This window comes from Bipolaris victoriae (assembly GCF_000527765.1).
Source record: "Bipolaris victoriae FI3 unplaced genomic scaffold scaffold_6, whole genome shotgun sequence".
Classification (NCBI taxonomy): Eukaryota; Fungi; Ascomycota; class Dothideomycetes; order Pleosporales; family Pleosporaceae; genus Bipolaris; species Bipolaris victoriae.
The window spans coordinates 71,582-91,088 of record NW_014575386.1 but is presented as its reverse complement, the minus strand read 5'-3'; the positions used below and the strand labels follow the sequence as shown (position 1 = coordinate 91,088).

Sequence of the window (19,507 nt, the reverse complement as noted above, 5' to 3'; positions counted from 1 at the left end):
GCGTGGAAAAGTTGTCGACGTCAAGAGCGGCGCTGCTCGCTAGCGTGGTTCCGCAACCCAAGACCCCTGCATTGCACGCGGAGGTGATAGAGTGGCCTTTCCAAACCCCAAGTCCCAGCTTTGAGAACTCCAGCACGTCCGAGTCGCCAACCCGTGCTGCCATCTTCCTTGCACAGCTTCAATCTCCCGAGGCTTTATTCCTTGTCAATTCCAAGACAAAAGTCATCTTCCATTCTTTCTGCGCGTCAATTGTCGCTTGGTATCTTGGGGATCGCCCGTCTCAGGCAGTAAGAGGGAACGTCGTGCAACCATGTTGCTCGCAAAACCATGGACAAGCTTGTGTTTGATGGCGGGGAGCTTGACGGGCGCATGGGCGCGGTCTGGAGGATTGACCGAAGATCCTGATATCAAAGCCATCTCGGTGCGTTGTTGCTACACGATGAGTTGAGGGGCCGCTGTCGCTAATTGGAACATAGCTGCGAACACACACCCTCGAGCCCGTAAGTCGCCTCTTCGTACCGTAGTTACTGCTCGAGGCAGAAAACTAGACTTTGCTCTGACACTAGCTATAGCCATATCTTGACTCGGATATGCAAAGCCGTTGGTGGGACTTTGGCGGAGACACCATTATTCGGACTGATAAATACATTCGACTTGCTTCGGACAAACCCTCACGCGATGGCTGGATCTTCTCGAGAGTCCCTCTTACAGCCACAAATTGGGAGGTTCGTGCAAAAAAGATAGCACTGCTAAGATAGACACTCACACGAGCAGGTCATGTTTGAGTTCAAGATTCACGGACAAGGAAACCTCTATGGCGACGGCTTTGCCATGTGGCTCACCAAGCAGCGCGCACAGCCAGGAAACGTCTTTGGCCATACCGACAAATTCGAGGGTCTCGGTATCTTCTTCGATACCTACAAGAACAACCGCCCAGGCACCGTATTCCCCTACATCATGGCTATGAGCGGCGATGGAAACACTGCGTATGACAAGGACAACGACGGCAAGGCCAATGAGCTTGCCGGATGCTCGGTGCGAACGCCCAAATGTTTGGAATATATGCATTCTAATAAGTGAATTAGGCCCGCGGCATTCGCAACGCGCAGATCGCAACCAAAGCCCGCCTCACGTACTTTCAGGAGCAGTTCCTCCGCCTCGAGATCCAATACAAGGCCGAAGACGAATGGACCATGTGCTTTGAAATCCCTAACTTCAAGGTCCCGCCTGTTGCATACTTGGGTTTCTCTGCCGAGACTGGTGAGCTCTCCGACAACCACGACATTGCTTGGGTCAGGTCAACAAACCTCTACAAGAAGAGCCCTGGTGCGATGCCATCGACAGGAAGCACCGGTGGTAAGACCGCTTCGTCCATGAGCCGCGAAAGACCTAGCGAGGGAAGCTGGACATGGACTTTTGTAAAATTCGTGCTGTTTGGTATGGCACTGACTGGTGCATACGTCGGTTTCACCGTCTACAGGGCCAGGCAAAGAGACCGATTCTAGGGGAAGAATTCATATCTGAAGTTCAGTGGGCAGAAAAGTCGAAGCGTCTGGAAACGTCGGAGATTACAGGTCGATGGGTGCGTCGAGATTGGGGATAAGTACGATTGGACAGCATTGTACAGTGTTAGATGAAGGAGTTGATGGTGTGAAAACGGCCTGGAAAAGGTCGTGAGCCTTGTTTACAGTTCCCTAGCATATTTCTGTATTACTCTACACCTGGTCTATACCGAGTCACAATCGCACATACGAAATTTATTCGAAGTAAATGTGTTGTCTCCGCTCATAATAACAGATCTCTGCACTGGAGCACGCAGGAGCTGTCGATGAAAGCAAGTGGAGTGGGTTGAGTATTGTTCTGGCATCCAATTTAGGTGGCCTGGCGACATGGAGAGTAGGAAGCGACCATGATGTTGGATGCACAAGTTTTGAATAAGTGGTATCGATATTTATTCGATCTTCTCGGCTCAATCACATGTGCTTGTTGTAGATTCCTAGTGCAAGCTTCAGCACCAGTTGGTGGAACCTGAAGACATGATCCTTGCGATGGATAGCGAGAAGAGAGAGAAGCCCAAGGTTTGGAGGGGAAGGTGCTTGTCTGGAGAGGTCGGCAATACCGCTTTTATGGGGCTACACTTCGCCAAGATCTGGCTTCCCATTTGGGTAGGTTTACATCTGATGTTGATAACAGGCTTATTGACATGCAGCTTACGTCACTAGCGTGCTATTAGCGCGGTCCCGTGATTGCGCGCCTGCTCAACTTTTGGCGCGTTCCATAGTCGGCTTCTCTCACCACCCACAACCCGAACTGCGAGTAAGTAACCCTACGCCAGTATTTCTTCCAGACTTGCTTGTTTCCTTGGCGCTATCGAACAGTTTCAGCGAAAAAACTACAATTACGCTCTAGCTAACACAAGTCAGACCCCAATGAACGACAAACCTTCGTCACAAGGCGACGCTGGGGACTAATCCCCCCCTGGTGTCTCACTGCATGACAGTCAAGAACGGAAAGCGGAGGGGGTGCGCCATCATACTAGATGAAGCCATACCACCTGCCACATCATTGCACCGCGATGGGCCACAGGTGGTTTCGCAAAGCTACTGGGTTCACCTTCACGACAAGCCGCAGCCTCAGCCTTTCCCACCGCGCACTGAGGACAAAGTAAAAGAGTTGAAGCGCCGTGCTGCCTTGCCTTAAAAGCTTGGAGGACGTTGTTCGCTTATGACAATTTAATTGTAGTTTTCAATCCGAGCGCCTTTGCCTTCGAGGCATCGCAAGTGGGGAAGCGTGGTCTTTGTCGCTGGGGCTCGCTGGTTTGCGAGGCGGTGCTCCTGTAGGTGGGTTGTTCTTTTTTCTTGCCAAGAGCCCGTTGTGCAGACGGATGAAGAAAGGTCCAGTGATGATGTCCCTGTGGGGCATCAAAGCCAAAGTCGAGTTGAGGAGCCCGTTTGTTGCCTGTTAAGAGGTCGAGAGACTGAACAATGGGGGACAGTGAGGTTCCTTCTGAGGACAGCAGGAGAGCTAATCTGAGGACCAAATTATATGGCATATATTTTCTTCGAGTCTTTGCCATATTGGGCTGACGTGATTGATTATTAGGCTTTACAAAATATCTTGTTCAATGCATGAAAAGTCTAAATTTTGAAATTAAACATGCGCCTACTTTACTCGTAGAGGTAGCAAAACGGCCCGTCGACTGTACTGACTAGGTCCTTGATCTGTAGTGGCTTGTCGGTCCTGAGTATGTCCATATCGATGGTGTCATTCAAAGTCGCCCGTCTACTGTCTGTTCCGTTCCAGAATAGCGTACCTCCCGAAATAACCTGCTGCCGATTCGGAAAATCAAGCGCTTGCCAAACCGCATACACCAAATCAATCATGCCATGATGGAACCAGAAATAAACATCTGCAACACAGGGTTTATTAGTAAATGATTGAGTGGCAGCAGGGAAAATACTGAACGTACCACCAGGTGAAGCGTAAATATCGCTTCCCGGATCTACACCGACGCTGTAATGGCCCATACTGTGAACGCTTGGATTTCCCTGCATGTGGGTCTGGAACGATCCAATATCTGTGTTGTTCAAGATGAGACCAACAACCTTTTCCATCGTGCCATCACGTCGTGTGAGATAGCTGGAAATATCACGTCTCACGCAGCGAGGGTTGTATCCGAAGCCATCCGCACGAGGGTTCGGTCGGTCAGGCAAGTTAGTTGCGAGTCCACGAGGTCTGGGTAAGATGTGTTAGTTGGGGTTGCTATAGTAAGAGGCACAACTTACCCAAGGTTCATTTGCAAGCCCTTGAACGGTCCACTAGCGATACAACCGCCGCCTTCACCAGCAGGTCTCTGAGCCGTGCCGTTTACTTTCGTCTTGTATCCCTGGCCACCAAGACTTGTCGGGCTGCCATCGAAAAGTGGGCTTGTCTCCAGGCTTTGGGACCATTTCGGCCAGTTCCAGTATGGCTGTGTGCCATTGTAGTGGCACTCGTTTCTCAGCGTCTCTTCAAACATAGCCATATAGTAGCGGTGCCAGGTGAGGAAGTTTCCAGTGCCGTGGATGAATGGCGTCTGCTTCATGTGGACAACGATGAAGTCGTCATAGCGGGATTTGGCGCCAGGGTAGTCGACAGGATCCAGCTTGGATGGCTTCTTCATGAGGCATTTTACAGCAGAAATGTAGCGGAGTTTGGCTCCAGCGGACAAGTCACCCCTTGGTATCGAGTCAGTATTGCGAAAAAGGGGGAGATGTGAAGTAGACGACGTACCATTCTCGACGAATGCGCAGCTTGTCCTTGGTACAGGTTGCGGATTTCTTAATCGCAGCGTTCATGGCCGGTCGGCCACGTGCCATCAACGCATGGAGAGGATCTGCGGATGCCAATACACTAAGAAGCGAAAGTGAGACGAACAACGCATACAACGCTCTGAAGTTTAGTGCCGCCATTTTTGCCGTAGGAGTCAGAAAAGGAAGTAGCGATCGACAGTGAGAGCTGGACAACACACTTTGATAGAGATCAATTCGAGTGCCACAAGGGTGAATCTTTATATACCAACTCCAAGGTCTTGTCGTCGCAAGCTTAGCTGTCTCCCAAGCATAGTGAGTAATAGATGAATAACGCCGGAGCCCAAGCTTACAAACGCTCTGATCATCTGAAGAACGGCCTATTACATTTTGTATCTACATGGAGGAACGCCAGATGGGAAAGCACCGCCAAGGACTGCGGCTCATGAAGCTCTGAAGGGCCTCCCATGTATGCTGTTCGGGTATCGAGTCAGTTAGTCAAGCGGCTCACTCGCATACACTAACCCGCACAGTACGTAAACCCGGAAGTTCTACGGTAACACTTTCTAGAATATATGAAAGCTAAAATTACTGATTGGAAACGAATCCGCAGGAAATGTAGCAAAACCATTTGCGATCGACCTTGGATAAATCAACCTACTTTTCCCTTCGTAAGTTTCTGGATGTTTGTGAAACAACTAGAAACACTAGTTGCCTTTTGCTGGGCAATGCAGCCTGCAAACAATGCCTTATCGTGCTCAAAAACCTGACACCACGTAGCGGTCGGGATACCCTAGCTACAAATACTCTACTGTACATCATGTAAAAATTAATAATACCTCCAATCAAACATTGCCAAGATCATCGCGTTTAGTCCGTTTCAACTCCGTACGCTTGGCTTCTGTACGAGTCCAAGCACTCGGAGCTAATAATATATTACTAGGCTCGACTTTCTCTTTTCGAATAGCTGCAAATCGCATGTTCATGATCTGCAACCAAAACAGCGTCAGACCAAGGATTGCAGGGAAGCGAAAGAAAAGCTTTTGCCAATTGCGATGTGCGTTTGATCGTCTGCGGTTTCTTTATTATTACAATTGGATATAGTAATAGCATGTTAAGCCTATAAGCACAGTACACAGTACACCCAAAATAAGCACTGTCTCAGTTACATCATTGCTATGTGACATATACCGGCTGTAAGCACATAAGCCAATGACAAGCGAAACCGTCTCAGCTACGTTCATTTACCAATCAATGGCATCCCTGGCGTTCATTCATATCTTGGCATACTGCCAGTTTTTTTATCGTCCGTTGTTCGGAGTTCTGAATTGCGTTATTGGTAAGTATGTAGTTGAACTCTTGACATGGGATGATTGTAAGCACGTACGCAGGTAGAATTGGTTGTTTTTTCTTCTCGATTTCCATTTCTAAACCGGCGATACTAGTAGTCCCGCGTTTATATGGGGTCGGCCCTTTGCTAGACTAGGGGAGTAGATCGCTATTTAGTTAGAGGCGTATAGATTACCTGATTTCTGGGATTGTTTGCTGTTTAGTCCGCGTTGGCTCGCGGCCCAGGTATATTGCAGCGTGGTTTTTTGTGGGGTTCATCAGGGTTGAAGGGCCGAGAGAGCGATGTTCTTAGTGTATTCTAGAGTTGCCACCGTGAATTGACAGGTATATTGGCGTGTTATTAAGGACGAAGAATTGGTTTACATAACCCAATGGATCGTTTTAGTAAGTAGACTTGCTGTTGGTGGTGCATGAAATACTCCGGTTGCTACCCGAACGGACTTGCCGTGCCGTGCTATGTTCGTATTCGGAGGAGCTATGTCTTTTATACTGTTTTGGGAGTTTTCCAAGCCAATAGTTCGGTTGATAGGTAGTTGTATTACTAGGGTTCTACCTTAGTTCGACTTCTGCGCCATTCTTCGACGAGCAAGAGTAGGACTCCTTGTTCAACACGAGTAAAGAAACGCCTAACTGGGTCGCGAAGTGTCTACAGAAATCATTTCGCGCTGAAAGATGCAATGTAAACTTTGCAGATTGGCTCATGATATTACCTTATTAGCAAATTTTAGTATCAAGTGCACAATACATGACCAGCTAAGTGTAGAGCCTGAAGATCGCTAGTAGTCGAGATGACAATTTGCACCACTCAGAATCACGATCACGGCCTAAGCCACCGATCTTTTTACAACTCGTGTAACAGTTAAGCTCTACCAGGTCTGAAGATCCATAAGCCCAGGCCGGATGGTGACGGTTACGGAGCTTGACGAAAGACTAAGCCCGCACCGACGAAGCCTTAACATTGAAGCTTAGCCCAACAGAATATTCGGTCGATAGTATTTCCGAATGAGTAGATAAAAGCTACATTCGAGTTCTATTCGAACTCGACGGACAATTCACCACTTCTTGTCCCCCGAGCTTGACTACTCTTCTAAAACATGTTATTCACAGGCTACATAGCCCGGAGAACTACTCGACGAGACTGATCAAAGCTCCCCTATAGCCTCCATAGCCTCTCTAATCCACCCCCAGAAAATCTCCGAACAAAGTACATAGTCTCCCTAGATACCGCACAGATCCAACGCAATCCCAACCCATCATCACTATCACGCAGTATCATCATCTCACACCACTTATCTCGCGTATGACCCTCCCAAAATTTCAAGCCCCACCTTCTCCCCATATCCTTGAAGTGTAAGCGCACCCGCACATACTCTTTACCACTTGATCTCACAACGCGAATACAGCCAGCCCTTGGCGTCTGATATAAACAAGCATTTCACTTTCGTGAAATTCCCACCATCGTATTCACTTGGTAGTATTTTGGCTATTCTGAGAGTGTAAAGAGGTTGTACGGAACGATCCATGGGACCCGATTAGCTGGATTGGATACTGAGTTTGTGGTACAGGGCTTGGTGGAAAGGGGTAAAAGAGTGGGAACAGCTATGAAGTCTAGATTTCACTGGTTCCATCGGACTGACTCTGCCTATGTACATGGCACTGTTCCACATACCGATCATACCACACACAAATATTGAGACCGTAAATAGCTAGTTTCTCATATCTTCATGACAATCACAGGTGACCGTACGTTTTTGCGAGGAGGAAAAAAAGGTGGCCTATATGCCCAGTGTACGATGAACAGGGTTGATGCATCAGCGACTCTTCGCAAGTGCGGCTATCTACATGCAGATATCCCAAGTAGCCCTGATGACTTATCAATAGGGAAGGATCAAAGACAGATGTTCATAGCGGAAAGATGGACGAGGACGATAATTGTGAACAGAAGAAGTAAATGTATTTTATCAAGAAGAGGAACATTTCAGCTTGGTAGATGAGATAACCACTACTCGTCTTCTATTCGTAACACATATCACTGTCTACCCTCCCCCTCACTTCGTCGCCTCAACAACATTCTTCTCAACCCCCTTCACCGCCTCCCTCACAGCGGGCGCAAAATGCCTCCTCAGAATCTCCCCCTCCCACACCGTCCCCGCAAAAGGGTTACTTCCCTCGATCTCCGGCTTCAGGGGATCAAACACGCCGTCGCCACGTCTCTCCTCCGTATTCCACAGCGGCGCCACCTTCTTACCGTGCGTCTTTGCAATGCGGTTCAGCAGGCCGAGCATGGCGACGCAGGATTTCTCAGGAAGGTGCATGGAAATGGTCATGAGTTGTTTTGCAAAGGCTGCGACACGCAGAGGGGGCACGGCGCGGATGGAAGTTGCAGGCAGTAAAACGGAAGAGAGAGAGCGGATTAAGAGGACGATGGTGGTTTGGACGTTGATCTTTGCTGTGTCGGCGTGCGAGGTGCCGGCGGTGGGATCGGCCAAATGAAGCGATTTGGAGCTGAGCTCGATGTCTGGGTTGAGTGCGACAGGATGCAGGGTGCGGTAGAGGTGAGTGATGAAGTAGCTAAGGTCGAGTTTGAGGGCTGAGGCGGTTTTTGCGCCTTCTTGGCCTTCGAGGAGGGCAAAGGCGGTGATGACGCAGAGGAGGGATTCGCGCGTGAGGTTGCGCTCGGGGGCTTCGTTGTCGTCGTCTTCGGAGGCGTCGTCATCGTCGTCCATGGCGGCGGCTGCAGCTGTGAGTTCAGCGGTCGCGATGATGTCGCGTAGTGCTTCGAGAATGTCGCCGAAGAAGTCTTGGTTGATCAGGTGTGCGTATCGTGCTAGGCCTTCGAGCACGGCGCCCATGAGCTTTGCTGAGCGGGCCTTGAGGATTCGGAAGTATGCCACGAATACCATCTTGAGCGTCTCGGCTTGCATCCGATCACGCTCCTCGTGGCTAACAGCAGCATCAGCCTCCTTGAATTCTTTCTCAATAGCCTTCTTCTCTTTCAACTCCTTCCGCAGCCTCTTCGTCCTAAACTCGCGCTTCTGCTTCTGCTTCTTGCCATTGACCATTGGCTCCTCCGCCTTGTCTACAGAATGGTAAGAGGCCTTCTGCGCGAACTCGGAAAGCAAACGAAGATGCAGAAAAGTGTTCAGCACACTCTCATCAAAGTGATAGTTCCGACTCTTCATCATCTTGGTCAGCATGGTAACACCCTCTAACGAGACATTGCCATCCTCGTCGTTTTCAAACACCTTCTCCATAGCCTCTCTACACCGCACAAAGTCTGCATCGACTTTCCTCGTACTCAGCTTGCCAACCAGAATCTTGAGTAGCTCGCTGCGAAAGTTGAAGTGCGGTACTGAATTCAGCAGATTACACGCGCAACTCACAGCGACAGTAGCCAGACTAGCAACCTGCTCTTTATCCGATCCACTCGCCTTTGCCAGTTTCGCTAGATGCTTAACATAAGTCTCGTAACCTGACACGAGCTTCTGCTCGAATTGCCGCAGTTTCTTGACTTCCTTTGAGATCTTCTCCTGCATCTTCTCCTCGGACAGCGGGCGTATCCTGTATCCGGGGATGATGTCCTTGAAAATCGAGGCTTGCGTCGCTAGTGCCAGTTTTTTGACCGTGAAGTTTTCCGAGTCGGCAAGCGCTTGTAATGTCTTCAATGCTCCAATGTGCTCCTCTGGATCCTCGTTGATCAGACTTGCTATCCGAGCAAGTTCCTCTTTCGCCTCTAGTATTTGTTGTCGCGCTGGTATCTTTGGTTTTTTCTCCTCCACTTCTTCTTCGTCGTCGGTGCCCTCATCTACCTCATCCTCGCTGCCCGACCCTAGAAAGCTGTCCGAGTCTTCCTCCTCCTTGATGTCCTCCACAGTCGGCTGCGGCGCTACCCAACCTTCTGCTGCCCTGACAGGCAATTTCTTGTTTTCCTTCTGCTTCTTCAATTTGCGCGGCCGCGTCTCGTAGTCCTGCTCCAAATCCCATTTCGCCGCATTCTTCAAGAACGTCGCCTTGTGATCAATCGTCGTTCCGTTACCGCGCTCTCCATCCTCGGGCGGCGACAATCTTCTTCGCTTGGCAGCCGGAACGCGGGACATGATGTGATGTATGCGAAACTAAAAAAAAGAACTCAGGACTGAGGAATGCCACCTGTGTTGGGTAGTGTCGCAGCAGCAAAGAAAGAGGAATGCGCATTGGAAATTTTGGCCGCGGCGGAGACTAGTCCCGCTTTTGCGCTCCACATTTTTTTCCCGGGCAAAAGCACATCTCGACTTTGCGACCTTGCGCCAGAACCCAGCCAGTTCAGCAACAAGCTTCCCTCCAACCCAATCTACACCTGGGAAATACTATACATATACATTACAAATTCGCCCAAAATGAGGCCCCTCACCGAACCAGAAACAAAAACTCTCTTCGAGAAACTAGCTTCCTACTGCGGAAAAGGCATCACAAACCTCATCGCCGACCCAGCTGGCGGTAACGACCGCAACGTCTTCCGCGTCCAGGTAATCTTTCCCCCTTCCCCTTTACAAACCAAACCCCCTTCCCAACCTCAAATACTCATACAATCGCCAGGGCTCCCGTGTCTACTACGTCCGCGAATCTCTCGCCAACCTCGCCACAAGTGTCGCGCGCGACAACCTGCTCTCCCTGGGCATCTGCCTCGGAAAATTCACAAAAACCGGTAAATTCCGCCTCCACATCACGGCGCTGAGCGTCATTGCGCCGCACGCGCGCTACAAGGTGTGGGTCAAGCAGAATGGCGAGATGCCCTTCTTGTATGGCGGCAATGTACTCAAGGCGCATGTGGGGCGGTGGAGCGAGGATTGCCCGGAGCATCAGGGTGTCGTGGTGTTGAGTATGAATGATACGCCTTTGGTAAGTTTTGAGAAGAATTACGTTTTGTTAAACACTGTTTTGTTGTTTGTTGTTTTTGTGGAGAAAGAAGTTGGGCTAATAGAGATTTACTAGGGATTCGGTGTGAGTGCGAGGTCGACGGCTGATGCGAGGAAGTTGGATCCGACGGGTATTGTTACGTTTAGACAGGCGGATATCGGGGAGTACCTGCGAGAAGAAGATTCGCTGTTTACGACTTGAGTTGTCAGAGGGTAGAGGGAAGAAGCTTTTATTCTATGTGCTAGGAAGGTGGATTGGAGCGGAGGAAAGAGGAAAAACTAAACGCGCAATGAGGTTGAATGCCTGTGTCAAGGGAAACACCATGCAGCACGCGCAGAATCTGGAAAAAGTGCACAAGCAACGGGGTGGCTGGCTTGCTGTAAGAAGAACTCTACAAGAACAAATGAGATACCCTAAGTCCTTCCACCGTCACGCAGCGAACATGTAGATACGAAGCTCGCCTCTTTCCACATTCTAAAAGCACCTTGCCTTACAAAAAAACACCAAATCTTGTTTCTTCTATAAAAACGTCTTGATTCATACACTCTAGCTCCAGACTCGCTCTTGCTCGTCCGCCAATGATACTGATATACATGTGAGCTTTATAAAGTTGTTGATAGGCCGAATTGTTCAGCCCAAATCAAAAAAGAAACGAAAAAGGGTATATCGGTCTTTGATCCTTTTTTTTCTCTCTTCCTTTCTTCTTCTAGCCTCGAAGAAGGGTACGCAGAAAAAAAAGAGGATTGTCGGTTGGAGGAAAAGAAAACCAAAACCAAAAACTAATGCTGCAATCTGGTGTTGTACAGTTTAACCCGATTTCTCTTCGCGCTCTCAGCCTCTCAGAATGATTCTGCAGGAGGATAAAAAAAGAGAGGGCGTGTCAATATGCCAATCGTCCAATCATCCCAACTTCTCAAGGAGCTTCCTCCTCCTGCGCTCGACAAGCTCGTTATTGACCTCGTCGAGGGTAGGTACTCGCCATCGTACACCGTCGCCCGCGTCGCCTGGTAGTTCGATCCATTCTTTTTGCACTCTGCTCGCTTTCTCGTCCAGTTCATCGCCCAGTAACATGAAGTTGTCCCAGGCCTCGCGCTCCTTTGCTTTCTCGTATGCTAAGAGCGTGCCATCTTCCTCGTCCAGATTGTAGCCATAATAACCCGCATCCACCTTTTGCCTAAGCTCGCTCCTCTTTTCGCGTCCTTTGTCCATATCATCCTCTGGGCGACTCTGTCTTTCAAAGAGCTCCTTGACACCTGGTAACTCTTTGGCTCGCCCAAAATACCTGTACCCCTTGCCACCTCCAGGCACCTCACGCCCTTCCTCATCTAACACTCTTCCGCCTCGCATGTAGTTGGGCCCTCCTAACGACCTGATCTGGCTCTCCCACATGTGTTTCTCTCGCATAAGTTTGTTGATCTCATCGTTGAGATCGCGAATCTGGTAATCCGAGAGCGCCTCGTCCTGGATCTTTGTGACTTTGCGCGAGATCTCCTTGAGAACCTGGCCACGCCATTTTTCACACACGGGAATCGAGTTGACCGACGTGATGAGCTTGGGGCGGCGCGTGCGCGAAATGTCAATGATTCCCGCTTCGGCAGCCTGCGCCGCGCGAAAGCGGAACAGCATCGAATGTGCCTTTTCAGAGTTACGCGCCATGGTTGCGGTTGTGTGCTGATATCGTTTTTAGTCGAAGGAAGTTTTGCCGTTGTCGTTGCGCGGCGTTGCTGTCGTCGTCGTCTTTGAAGTCGTGCGAGATGGTGTCGTGCGCTGGGTCGCGCTTTGGCGTGTTTGCGTAGGTGTGATTAGAGAGGTCAAAAGTGTATTATAGGTATACCGGAAGCTGCCCGCAGTTGCTGAAACGAAGGTGGAACAAGGAAATGGGATGCGCGATTGATTTTGTATGGTTGTAAAGGAGGGAATAGACGAATGGGCCTCGCGTCTGGCCAGGAGCGAAAGTTCGGTCTACTACTTCAGTTTAGCGGTGACGCAGATTCTTGGCATTTTGCCCCCCGGAGAATACCGTCTTTGCGACCTGCGTCCTGCATGAACATGATGCGAGCATGCCCGCTCGGGCGCCGTCACGCGCATCAAGAATAGTAAATAATTAAAACGCCGTCTCTCTCCACGTGGTCACGAGCCAGGACACATGTTTCAATTTACGTCTTTCTTCATTGGCCCCCATCGTTCTAGCCATTCGCCGTCACAGTAGTTCTATCACCACCTATCAAGCATTATCCAACTCCGATATGCTGCTAGATCAAACATGCGAAACTTGACAACTCCAGAGTGAGGAGAGAATGAAGGGTCTAGTTACAAGCTATATGGAAACACGCCCCGACAAACACAGCGAAGTCGGAGCCTAGTGCGAAGGAGAAGCGTTAGGTCGTCTCAGTGTACAGCTCCATCCCCACTCAAGCACGCTGCGCAAATCGGACAGGCAATGCTTCACCGCCCAAAGCCATGCTCTAGGCTCCTGCAGCGACCACTCGAGGTTTATTTGTTGTTTGATGCGAATCCAGATCGAACTGTAACGTCCAAAAGCCGCAAAACGGACAGAGATAGACATAGGAAAAAGGGACCGACTCCCACGAGTTATACAGAATGCTAGGAAAATAAAGAATGTCAGTCAAATCATATGACTAGTGCAAGCTCGCAAAAGCGAACCGTGTAATGCTTAGGAATGGGTTATAGGTAGTGAATAGAGTTTTATGCACCAGCTGAGTAGTTTGCTGCCTCCATCTCGGTTTGGTGGCGGAGTTGTTCGTTGCGCATCTCTGTACGTGACTCGGTCCGAGACTCGGTGCGCGATTCTGTGCGCGACTCAGCTCGAGACTGAGCCCGCGAGCTCATGGAACCGAAGAGCGAGGGCCGCGAACTAGAGGCCTTGACGTATCGACCTCTGATCGAGTGTTGATGAAGATGTCCAACATCGTGTTTACCTTTGCAAACGTTAGCTCATATATGACGGTTGTATAGGAGGGGAGGCACTTACCATCACAGCACGCTCGAACATTGGGCATGAAGTCTTCATCTTGCTCCAAGTGCTCGTGGATATCGCGACTAAGATCCAGGTGAGAAGCGCTTGGCTCTTCATACATTGTCGTCTCCGGCGCATTTGCCTTGCTGCTTCGCCGGCTGGAGAAAGATCCTCGCATGGCCGAGGCGCTTGGTCGGAGCATGCTAGTGAATCTACTCGCGACAGAGCCATGAGCCGGTGCCTCGGTTGAAAGTGCGCGTTGCTGAGAATAGTTTGATTGTCGGATCGTGGGTACTTGGCCAGGTTCGCGAGATGATGCGCGCCTAGTAGCGTACGACATCACTGAAGCTCTTGATCGACCGGTTTGGCGCGAGGAGCTTCTATATCCGCCGTTGAACTCGTCTTGAATTTCCTCAGCAGTTGTAGGCCTATGCTCTGACACTGGCGAAGACTTTTCTTCAACGTCTTCAACACGCTGGCACAAATAGTTCAGAGCATTAAACCAGGTCTCGTGTCTCTGACCCGTAGTCGCAGTAAACTTCATTGACCTGCCCGGCGTGATGACGAGTAAACTCTTTTGGTGGAGCCCGGGAGGGAGAGGGTTGGGGTCGTCGACCTCTTGGACAGATTCAATAGCTACACTCTTAGCTTTCAAGGTCGATTTATCGGCACTCTGAGGATCGCGGTCACTCCAGTACAAGGTCCTTGTGTAAGGATGGATCCAGAAGAAGCGTCGATGTCGGTTTTCAGACATGCCTTCACGGCCAGTCTTGCGGGTATACTTCCATAGGTACTCGCCAATCATGGTCTGAGTAATGGCTTGAATCATCCGCGGGTCTGTGGCACCGGCAGCTAGTCCACCTGGAGCAAACGATGGGCCTCCAGGTATATTGAAGCGTTGATCAATCTCCGAAGTGAACGAAGACAACGACGATCGGTGGCTGAGAGGCGAAGACGCGCCGCTTCGCTGCGACGGACGACGCACACGTGGAGTAGTACCGCCTGTCATGGGAGTGAGATTGCTGTTGCTTGTCTTGATGGTTGGCGTTTGCGGTCGTTTCTTGTAAGCTGAGGCAGGGAGTGAGGGCGGTCCCATTGATCCAGGAGACATGGGTCTGAGCGATGCAGCAGCGATGACTTCTTTGTGGTCCCGTGGTAGTGGGGGAGGCGTCTCCAGGCGCGAACGCACGCTTCCAGAGCTGCTAGGACGTTTTGGAGTTCGGAGAGGATCGGGTGTTGACTTCCTAGGTGATCCAGGAGATGAAAGGGTTTTCTCTGACCCTTCTACGACCGCCGTGCCGCTCCGTAATTGACTTCGAGCAAGGAGTAACTTGTCAATCTGCTCGGCAGATACCATAGTCTGAGTTCCTCCGTCAGTCATTTGTATTTGACTTTTCTTAACAGGAATATTGGCGCTTATGGGTGCAAGGGGTGCGCGTGTCTCTCGGCTATCATCCGATGAAGGAAGCATGTCGATTGAGGCATCCTTGCTCGTAGTTGGACTGGCAGCAAAGTAGTTGATCTTGGGCACTGATGGCTGCTTGTTCTCAGTCGTCTCAGTTTGACTAATGGTCGATAGTGAGAGAGGTGGAGTGTCCCTGTGTGCAGTCACAGGTCTTGACGGCACCACTGGTTCAATACCTTGAGTTGCAACAGATGACAAGCTCATGACAGGGGCTTGCTCTCTGTTCGCTGTGGATGGCCTGCTTGTGGGACTTGGGAGGAACGCTGGAAGCGTTGGCGACTCAGGCTGAGTATCGTGGATTGTTTGTACGTTGGACACGTTGAGGACAGATTCCAAAGGAAGAATTGGCGAGACGGGTTCTGTTTCGACAGTGTCAACGGTTGAGAGTTGCGATGGCGCATGCTGTGCCGGCTTGACAGGATCTGTGACTTGCGATTCTACGCTTGAGAGACCCATAGAAGCTGGTGTCTTTGGCGCCATTGGTTCGGTCGCCTTTGACAAGAGACCAGAGAAAGATGACAGAGCTGGTCTTGAAGGCTCCACAGGCTGTGATGTCTCGAAAGACAATGATGAAAGCTGCTGTGGAGCTGGCTTGGGCGTCTCGACAGGGTCCGTGGACTGGACCGAAAAGTTCGACAGCTGCATGTGCGGTAGTCGTGGTGCAACAGGCGCGGTAGCAGCGTGCGAGCAGATTTCAGAAAACTGTTGTCTCTCTCGGCTGGGCGTTCGCGGTTCTGTGGCTTGGGTCAACGTTGTCGAAAACGCTGAAAGTGGTGTGCGGGGCGCATCCTTGGGTGCGATTCCGTTAGACACCAGGGCTGATATCTGCAGAGGTGTCTGCTTGTGCGACGCATCTCTTGGCTCAGTTGCGTGAGCAGCCACCTTTGACAGTTGCAGCGACTGATGCTCTTGTGTTTGAGGTGCCTGCTGGGGTTGTACTGGGGCAGCCTCTCCAGAAGTCGATACGGACCTGAGAGCCTCAGCAACAAACTCGGTTCTTTCTACAGGCTCTGTTGACTGAGTTGATATGGCCGATCTCAACAGCTGTAATGGAGCTAGAAGCTTCGAGTTATTGGTTTCCTTTGGCTCAGTAGCCTGGTGGGATATGGAAGAAACGTCCAACGAAGCAACGACAGGCTCTCGCACGTGTGGTGAGACGGGCTCAGTGCCTTGAGATGAGAAATCTGACAGGGCAAGAGGTGGTGGAGTAGATTGTCGAGGCTCCGTACCCGCTGACGAAAAGCCGGACAGCCCAAGAGGTTGTGAAAGAGCATGTCGAGGCTCTGTACCCTCAGAAGAGAAGTCTGACAATCCGAGAGGCTGTAGAGGAGCATGTCGGGGCTCCGTGGCCTGAGACGAGAAACTCGACAGGCCAAGAGGCGCTGGAAGAGCATGTCGAGGCTCTGTTGTGTGGGCAGACACCGATGACATGTTCAAAGGTGTGATGGGTGCAGCACGTGGTGAAGTGTCTAGCGAACGCAAAGAAGAATATGCTGACAATGGTACCAAGGGAGCTTGCGGCTCGGTCCCTTGGGCAGACAAGGAGGATACAGCCAACTGAGGCAGCTGTGGTGCACGAGGACTGGTTGCGTTTCCAGAAACGCTAGAGAGACGAAGCGTTGGTGGAAGCACCTGATTTGGCTCTGTACCTTGCGAAGAAATTGAAGACACTTGGAGGTCTTGTGGGCGCGGGGCCTGCGGGTTTGTGTCGTTTGAACGCAAAGAAGACAACTGAAGGACCGGCATGCGGATGGCCTGTGGTTGAGTATCCTGACTAGAAATTGAGGAAATGGTGATGGGCTCAGGGATATCTCGTTCGGTCATGGTACCAGAGTCTACCATAAGTGGCCTGGGCATAGCAGTGATGGTCCTTCGCAGTGCATCCGTTGACGACTGACGCGAGTGTATAATACTAGAGCGGCTTGGTGTGCCTTCGACAGTACCTTCAACAGAGCTGCCGTCATCGTCACTCAAGTCATTCAGCTCCGCAAACAGACTCTTGCCTTGAGCAGGCGTATTCTCGTTGCTACTGCTGATGTAGCTTGCAGGAGAATCCCTAGATGCAGGAGGTGTACTAGCGAACAAGCCCGAGCCGATCTTGGGTGTTGACTTGGGTGTTGACCTGCGAGAACTGCTTGGCCTCAATCGGATACGAGAATTTTGATGGTGCAAAGGTGTCCTGAAATCCGGCTCACTGAAGTCATCGCCAGACGTAGATGCCGTGCTCTGGTAGGAGGCAGCACGACCCCGACTTGAGAGCGAGGGTCGACTACGACGCTCGCTCAGCTTAGGAGGCCTGGCCTCAGTTTCGGTTAACTGATCACTGCTGTCTCCATCAAGTGTCTCTGCCCCTGTTTGGAAAGCGTCCGACTCGGTTGCCATGCCGTCACGTTCGTTTGCAGTCTCGAAAGCAGCATCCGATGTCTCGTTAGCGGTCTCAAACCCTTCGAACGCGCTTGTCTCTGTGGCAGATTTGTTTCCGCTGGAGAAGATTCGAGATGTAGAGACAGAGAGGTGCGGTTGTCGACTAGGTGTAGCTGGCATGCCTTCCTCCTCTTCCCACTCGTCATCCTCAATGATCTCCTGGGTGCCACTACGCAGAGCGCCAAGTCGATCTGGTCGAGGAGGCTTCTTAAAGATGTCCTTTTCGCTTCTCCTTCTCTTGCTAGCGCTGCCAGGTGCAACTTGAGCGCGGGCTGTGTCCAATTCATCACGGGTATCTTGCAACACTCGCTTGAGCTCGATCTTCTCGGTCTTTTCACGGTGAATGTTGTTCTTGAGTTGCTGGATCATACGGTGGGCGTGTTGAAGGGAGTGCTTCAATGTCTCGGTCTCGAGCATGCCGTGGCGGGGAGTAGCCTTGCTCGGTGAGGGAGCAGGCGAGTGCTCTGGAGTTCCCGATTGTCGTTCCACAAAGCTGTCGTCTTGCGAGGAATCTTCAGAGCGACCACGCTCTTCGGACCTTGCACGCCAGGCAATTGCTTGTGCGAGCTGCTGGTTCTTGGCTGTGAGCTCCTCCATTTTACGCTGCATTGCACCCTTTTCGGTCTCGGTCATGGCCACATTGCGGCGAAGAATGGAAAGTTCTGTCTCGTGCTGCTTGATCTTGTTGATGTGGTCGTCATTGAGCTTTGTGTACATCTGCTTCAACTCCTCCAGTTCCCTTTCCAAGGTTGACCTTTCTGTGCGTGCGAGATCCAATGCATGGTTGAGACGGTGCTCCTTGTCTGCCGCTGACTTGGACTGTACCTCAGACTCACGAATTTGTGTTTCAAGACTCCAGTTGACATCCTTTAGCCGCGACTCACTCTCGTCCAGGGTTCGTAAGCGCTGCGACAAGCCCTCGACCTCGATTTCGAGTTGGGACCTATCCAGGTCGGCTGCCTTGAGGGCCTCATCCTTCTCAAGTAGAACAGCCTGGAGCTCCTTGAGCTGGGAAAGCAGAGACGTCGAGATTTCGGTTGCTAGCGCGATATCGTTGATGCGACTGGGCGGTTGGTTCTTCTGCTTCCGCGACGGAACGCTGACTTTGGTAGGCGACTGGAGGGCTTCGCTCGAGTAGACTGAGCCGCCGGTTGCAGCGTCAGTCTCTCCGCTCGGAACGCGGGATTTGGGGAGGAAGACGCGAGCCGTCTCCCGTCCGACCTCGTTAAACTCCTTCTCCAGCTCAGTCAGCCTGTGGCGCAGATCCTCGCCAATATCATTCTCCTCTTGCTGCTGTTCCACTTCCTGCAGCCTGTCTTCGAGTTCCTTCCGCTGTTGGACAAGAGCATTGCCGAGGTGGGATGTCTCCTGCAGCCTGCGAGTTGTCTCTGCCAAGTGTGCTTCGAGAGCGCGCTTGGCTTGGGCAGGCGATCCGTTTACGTAAAGGGAGAACTGCGAATTGTCGAAGGCCGAGTATCGCCTCTGGCCATCCTGCGGGGGCGCGAGAAAGGGATCTGCTCCATTGAGGTGCTCCACCGGCAAGGCGCCCGGCGGAGGGTTTGCTGCGGTCATTAGTAGTCGCGAAGGCCCGTTTTCCTATTGTCCCATTGCCCAGGGGGGAAGTGTTGGGGTAACGACGCGTAGGGAATAAGTTTTTTTATGTAGTTTTTAGATAATGGAGTAGAGGTTGTGGAAAAAGGTATAATTAAGGAGCAGACAAGGGACGTGGATCCGGCGACGAGTGGCGGCAGCGGTGGTGATGGTGTGCTGGAGACGAGAGCGACAGGGAGCGTCACTTGGTCGAGGCGAGGTCGGAATGCACAAAGGGCTTGGTCGAGGGCGACGCGCACAAAGCCGACTCGAGACACGGCTGCGGCTGCTGGCACTGGATCGCGTTTCGGTCACACTATAGAAAAGAAGCAAATGCGCATCGCTGGGCGCAGCGACGGCGAAGGGTAACGAAAAAAGAAACAAGGGAATGCCGAACGGGCTGGAGGGGCGACGGAGGCGACAAAGGCGACAGAGGAGTGAGGTTCAGCAGAGGCGGAGGGTGTGGTGTGTCGACGAGCGAAATGAAGCGGCCGTGCACGTCAGGGCAGGCTATGG

General features: G+C 51.3%; 6 protein-coding genes across 6 annotated transcripts; 2 read left to right on the top strand and 4 right to left on the bottom strand.

Moving 5' to 3' along the window:
* Positions 1–310: 310 nt before the first annotated feature.
* Positions 311–1,505, top strand: COCVIDRAFT_33649 (hypothetical protein; the record flags this gene model as incomplete). The annotated part of the gene is made up of 5 exons (XM_014705825.1): positions 311–421; positions 477–500; positions 573–725; positions 775–1,035; positions 1,086–1,505. 5 exons carry the CDS (start codon positions 311–313, stop codon positions 1,503–1,505), a joined length of 969 nt encoding a protein of 322 aa, XP_014561311.1.
* A 1,662-nt stretch (positions 1,506–3,167) lies between these two features.
* On the bottom strand, positions 3,168–4,451 carry COCVIDRAFT_86748 (hypothetical protein; the record flags this gene model as incomplete). Its single annotated transcript, XM_014705824.1, has 4 exons — positions 3,168–3,409; positions 3,470–3,735; positions 3,786–4,217; positions 4,273–4,451. The coding sequence occupies 4 exons, from the start codon at positions 4,449–4,451 to the stop codon at positions 3,168–3,170; spliced, it is 1,119 nt and encodes a 372-aa protein (XP_014561310.1).
* A 3,236-nt stretch (positions 4,452–7,687) lies between these two features.
* Positions 7,688–9,736, bottom strand: COCVIDRAFT_87034 (hypothetical protein; the record flags this gene model as incomplete). The annotated part of the gene is made up of 1 exon (XM_014705823.1): positions 7,688–9,736. One exon carries the CDS (start codon positions 9,734–9,736, stop codon positions 7,688–7,690), a length of 2,049 nt encoding a protein of 682 aa, XP_014561309.1.
* A 279-nt stretch (positions 9,737–10,015) lies between these two features.
* COCVIDRAFT_12030 (hypothetical protein) lies at positions 10,016–10,736 on the top strand (the record flags this gene model as incomplete). The annotated part of the gene is made up of 3 exons (XM_014705755.1): positions 10,016–10,144; positions 10,215–10,517; positions 10,611–10,736. The coding sequence occupies 3 exons, from the start codon at positions 10,016–10,018 to the stop codon at positions 10,734–10,736; spliced, it is 558 nt and encodes a 185-aa protein (XP_014561241.1).
* A 699-nt stretch (positions 10,737–11,435) lies between these two features.
* Positions 11,436–12,191, bottom strand: COCVIDRAFT_12029 (hypothetical protein; the record flags this gene model as incomplete). The annotated part of the gene is made up of 1 exon (XM_014705754.1): positions 11,436–12,191. One exon carries the CDS (start codon positions 12,189–12,191, stop codon positions 11,436–11,438), a length of 756 nt encoding a protein of 251 aa, XP_014561240.1.
* Positions 12,192–14,517: 2,326 nt separating this feature from the next.
* On the bottom strand, positions 14,518–14,697 carry COCVIDRAFT_86954 (hypothetical protein; the record flags this gene model as incomplete). The annotated part of the gene is made up of 1 exon (XM_014705822.1): positions 14,518–14,697. A coding segment is annotated over one exon (180 nt), but the record flags the coding sequence as incomplete, so codon positions are not given.
* Positions 14,698–19,507: the final 4,810 nt, after the last annotated feature.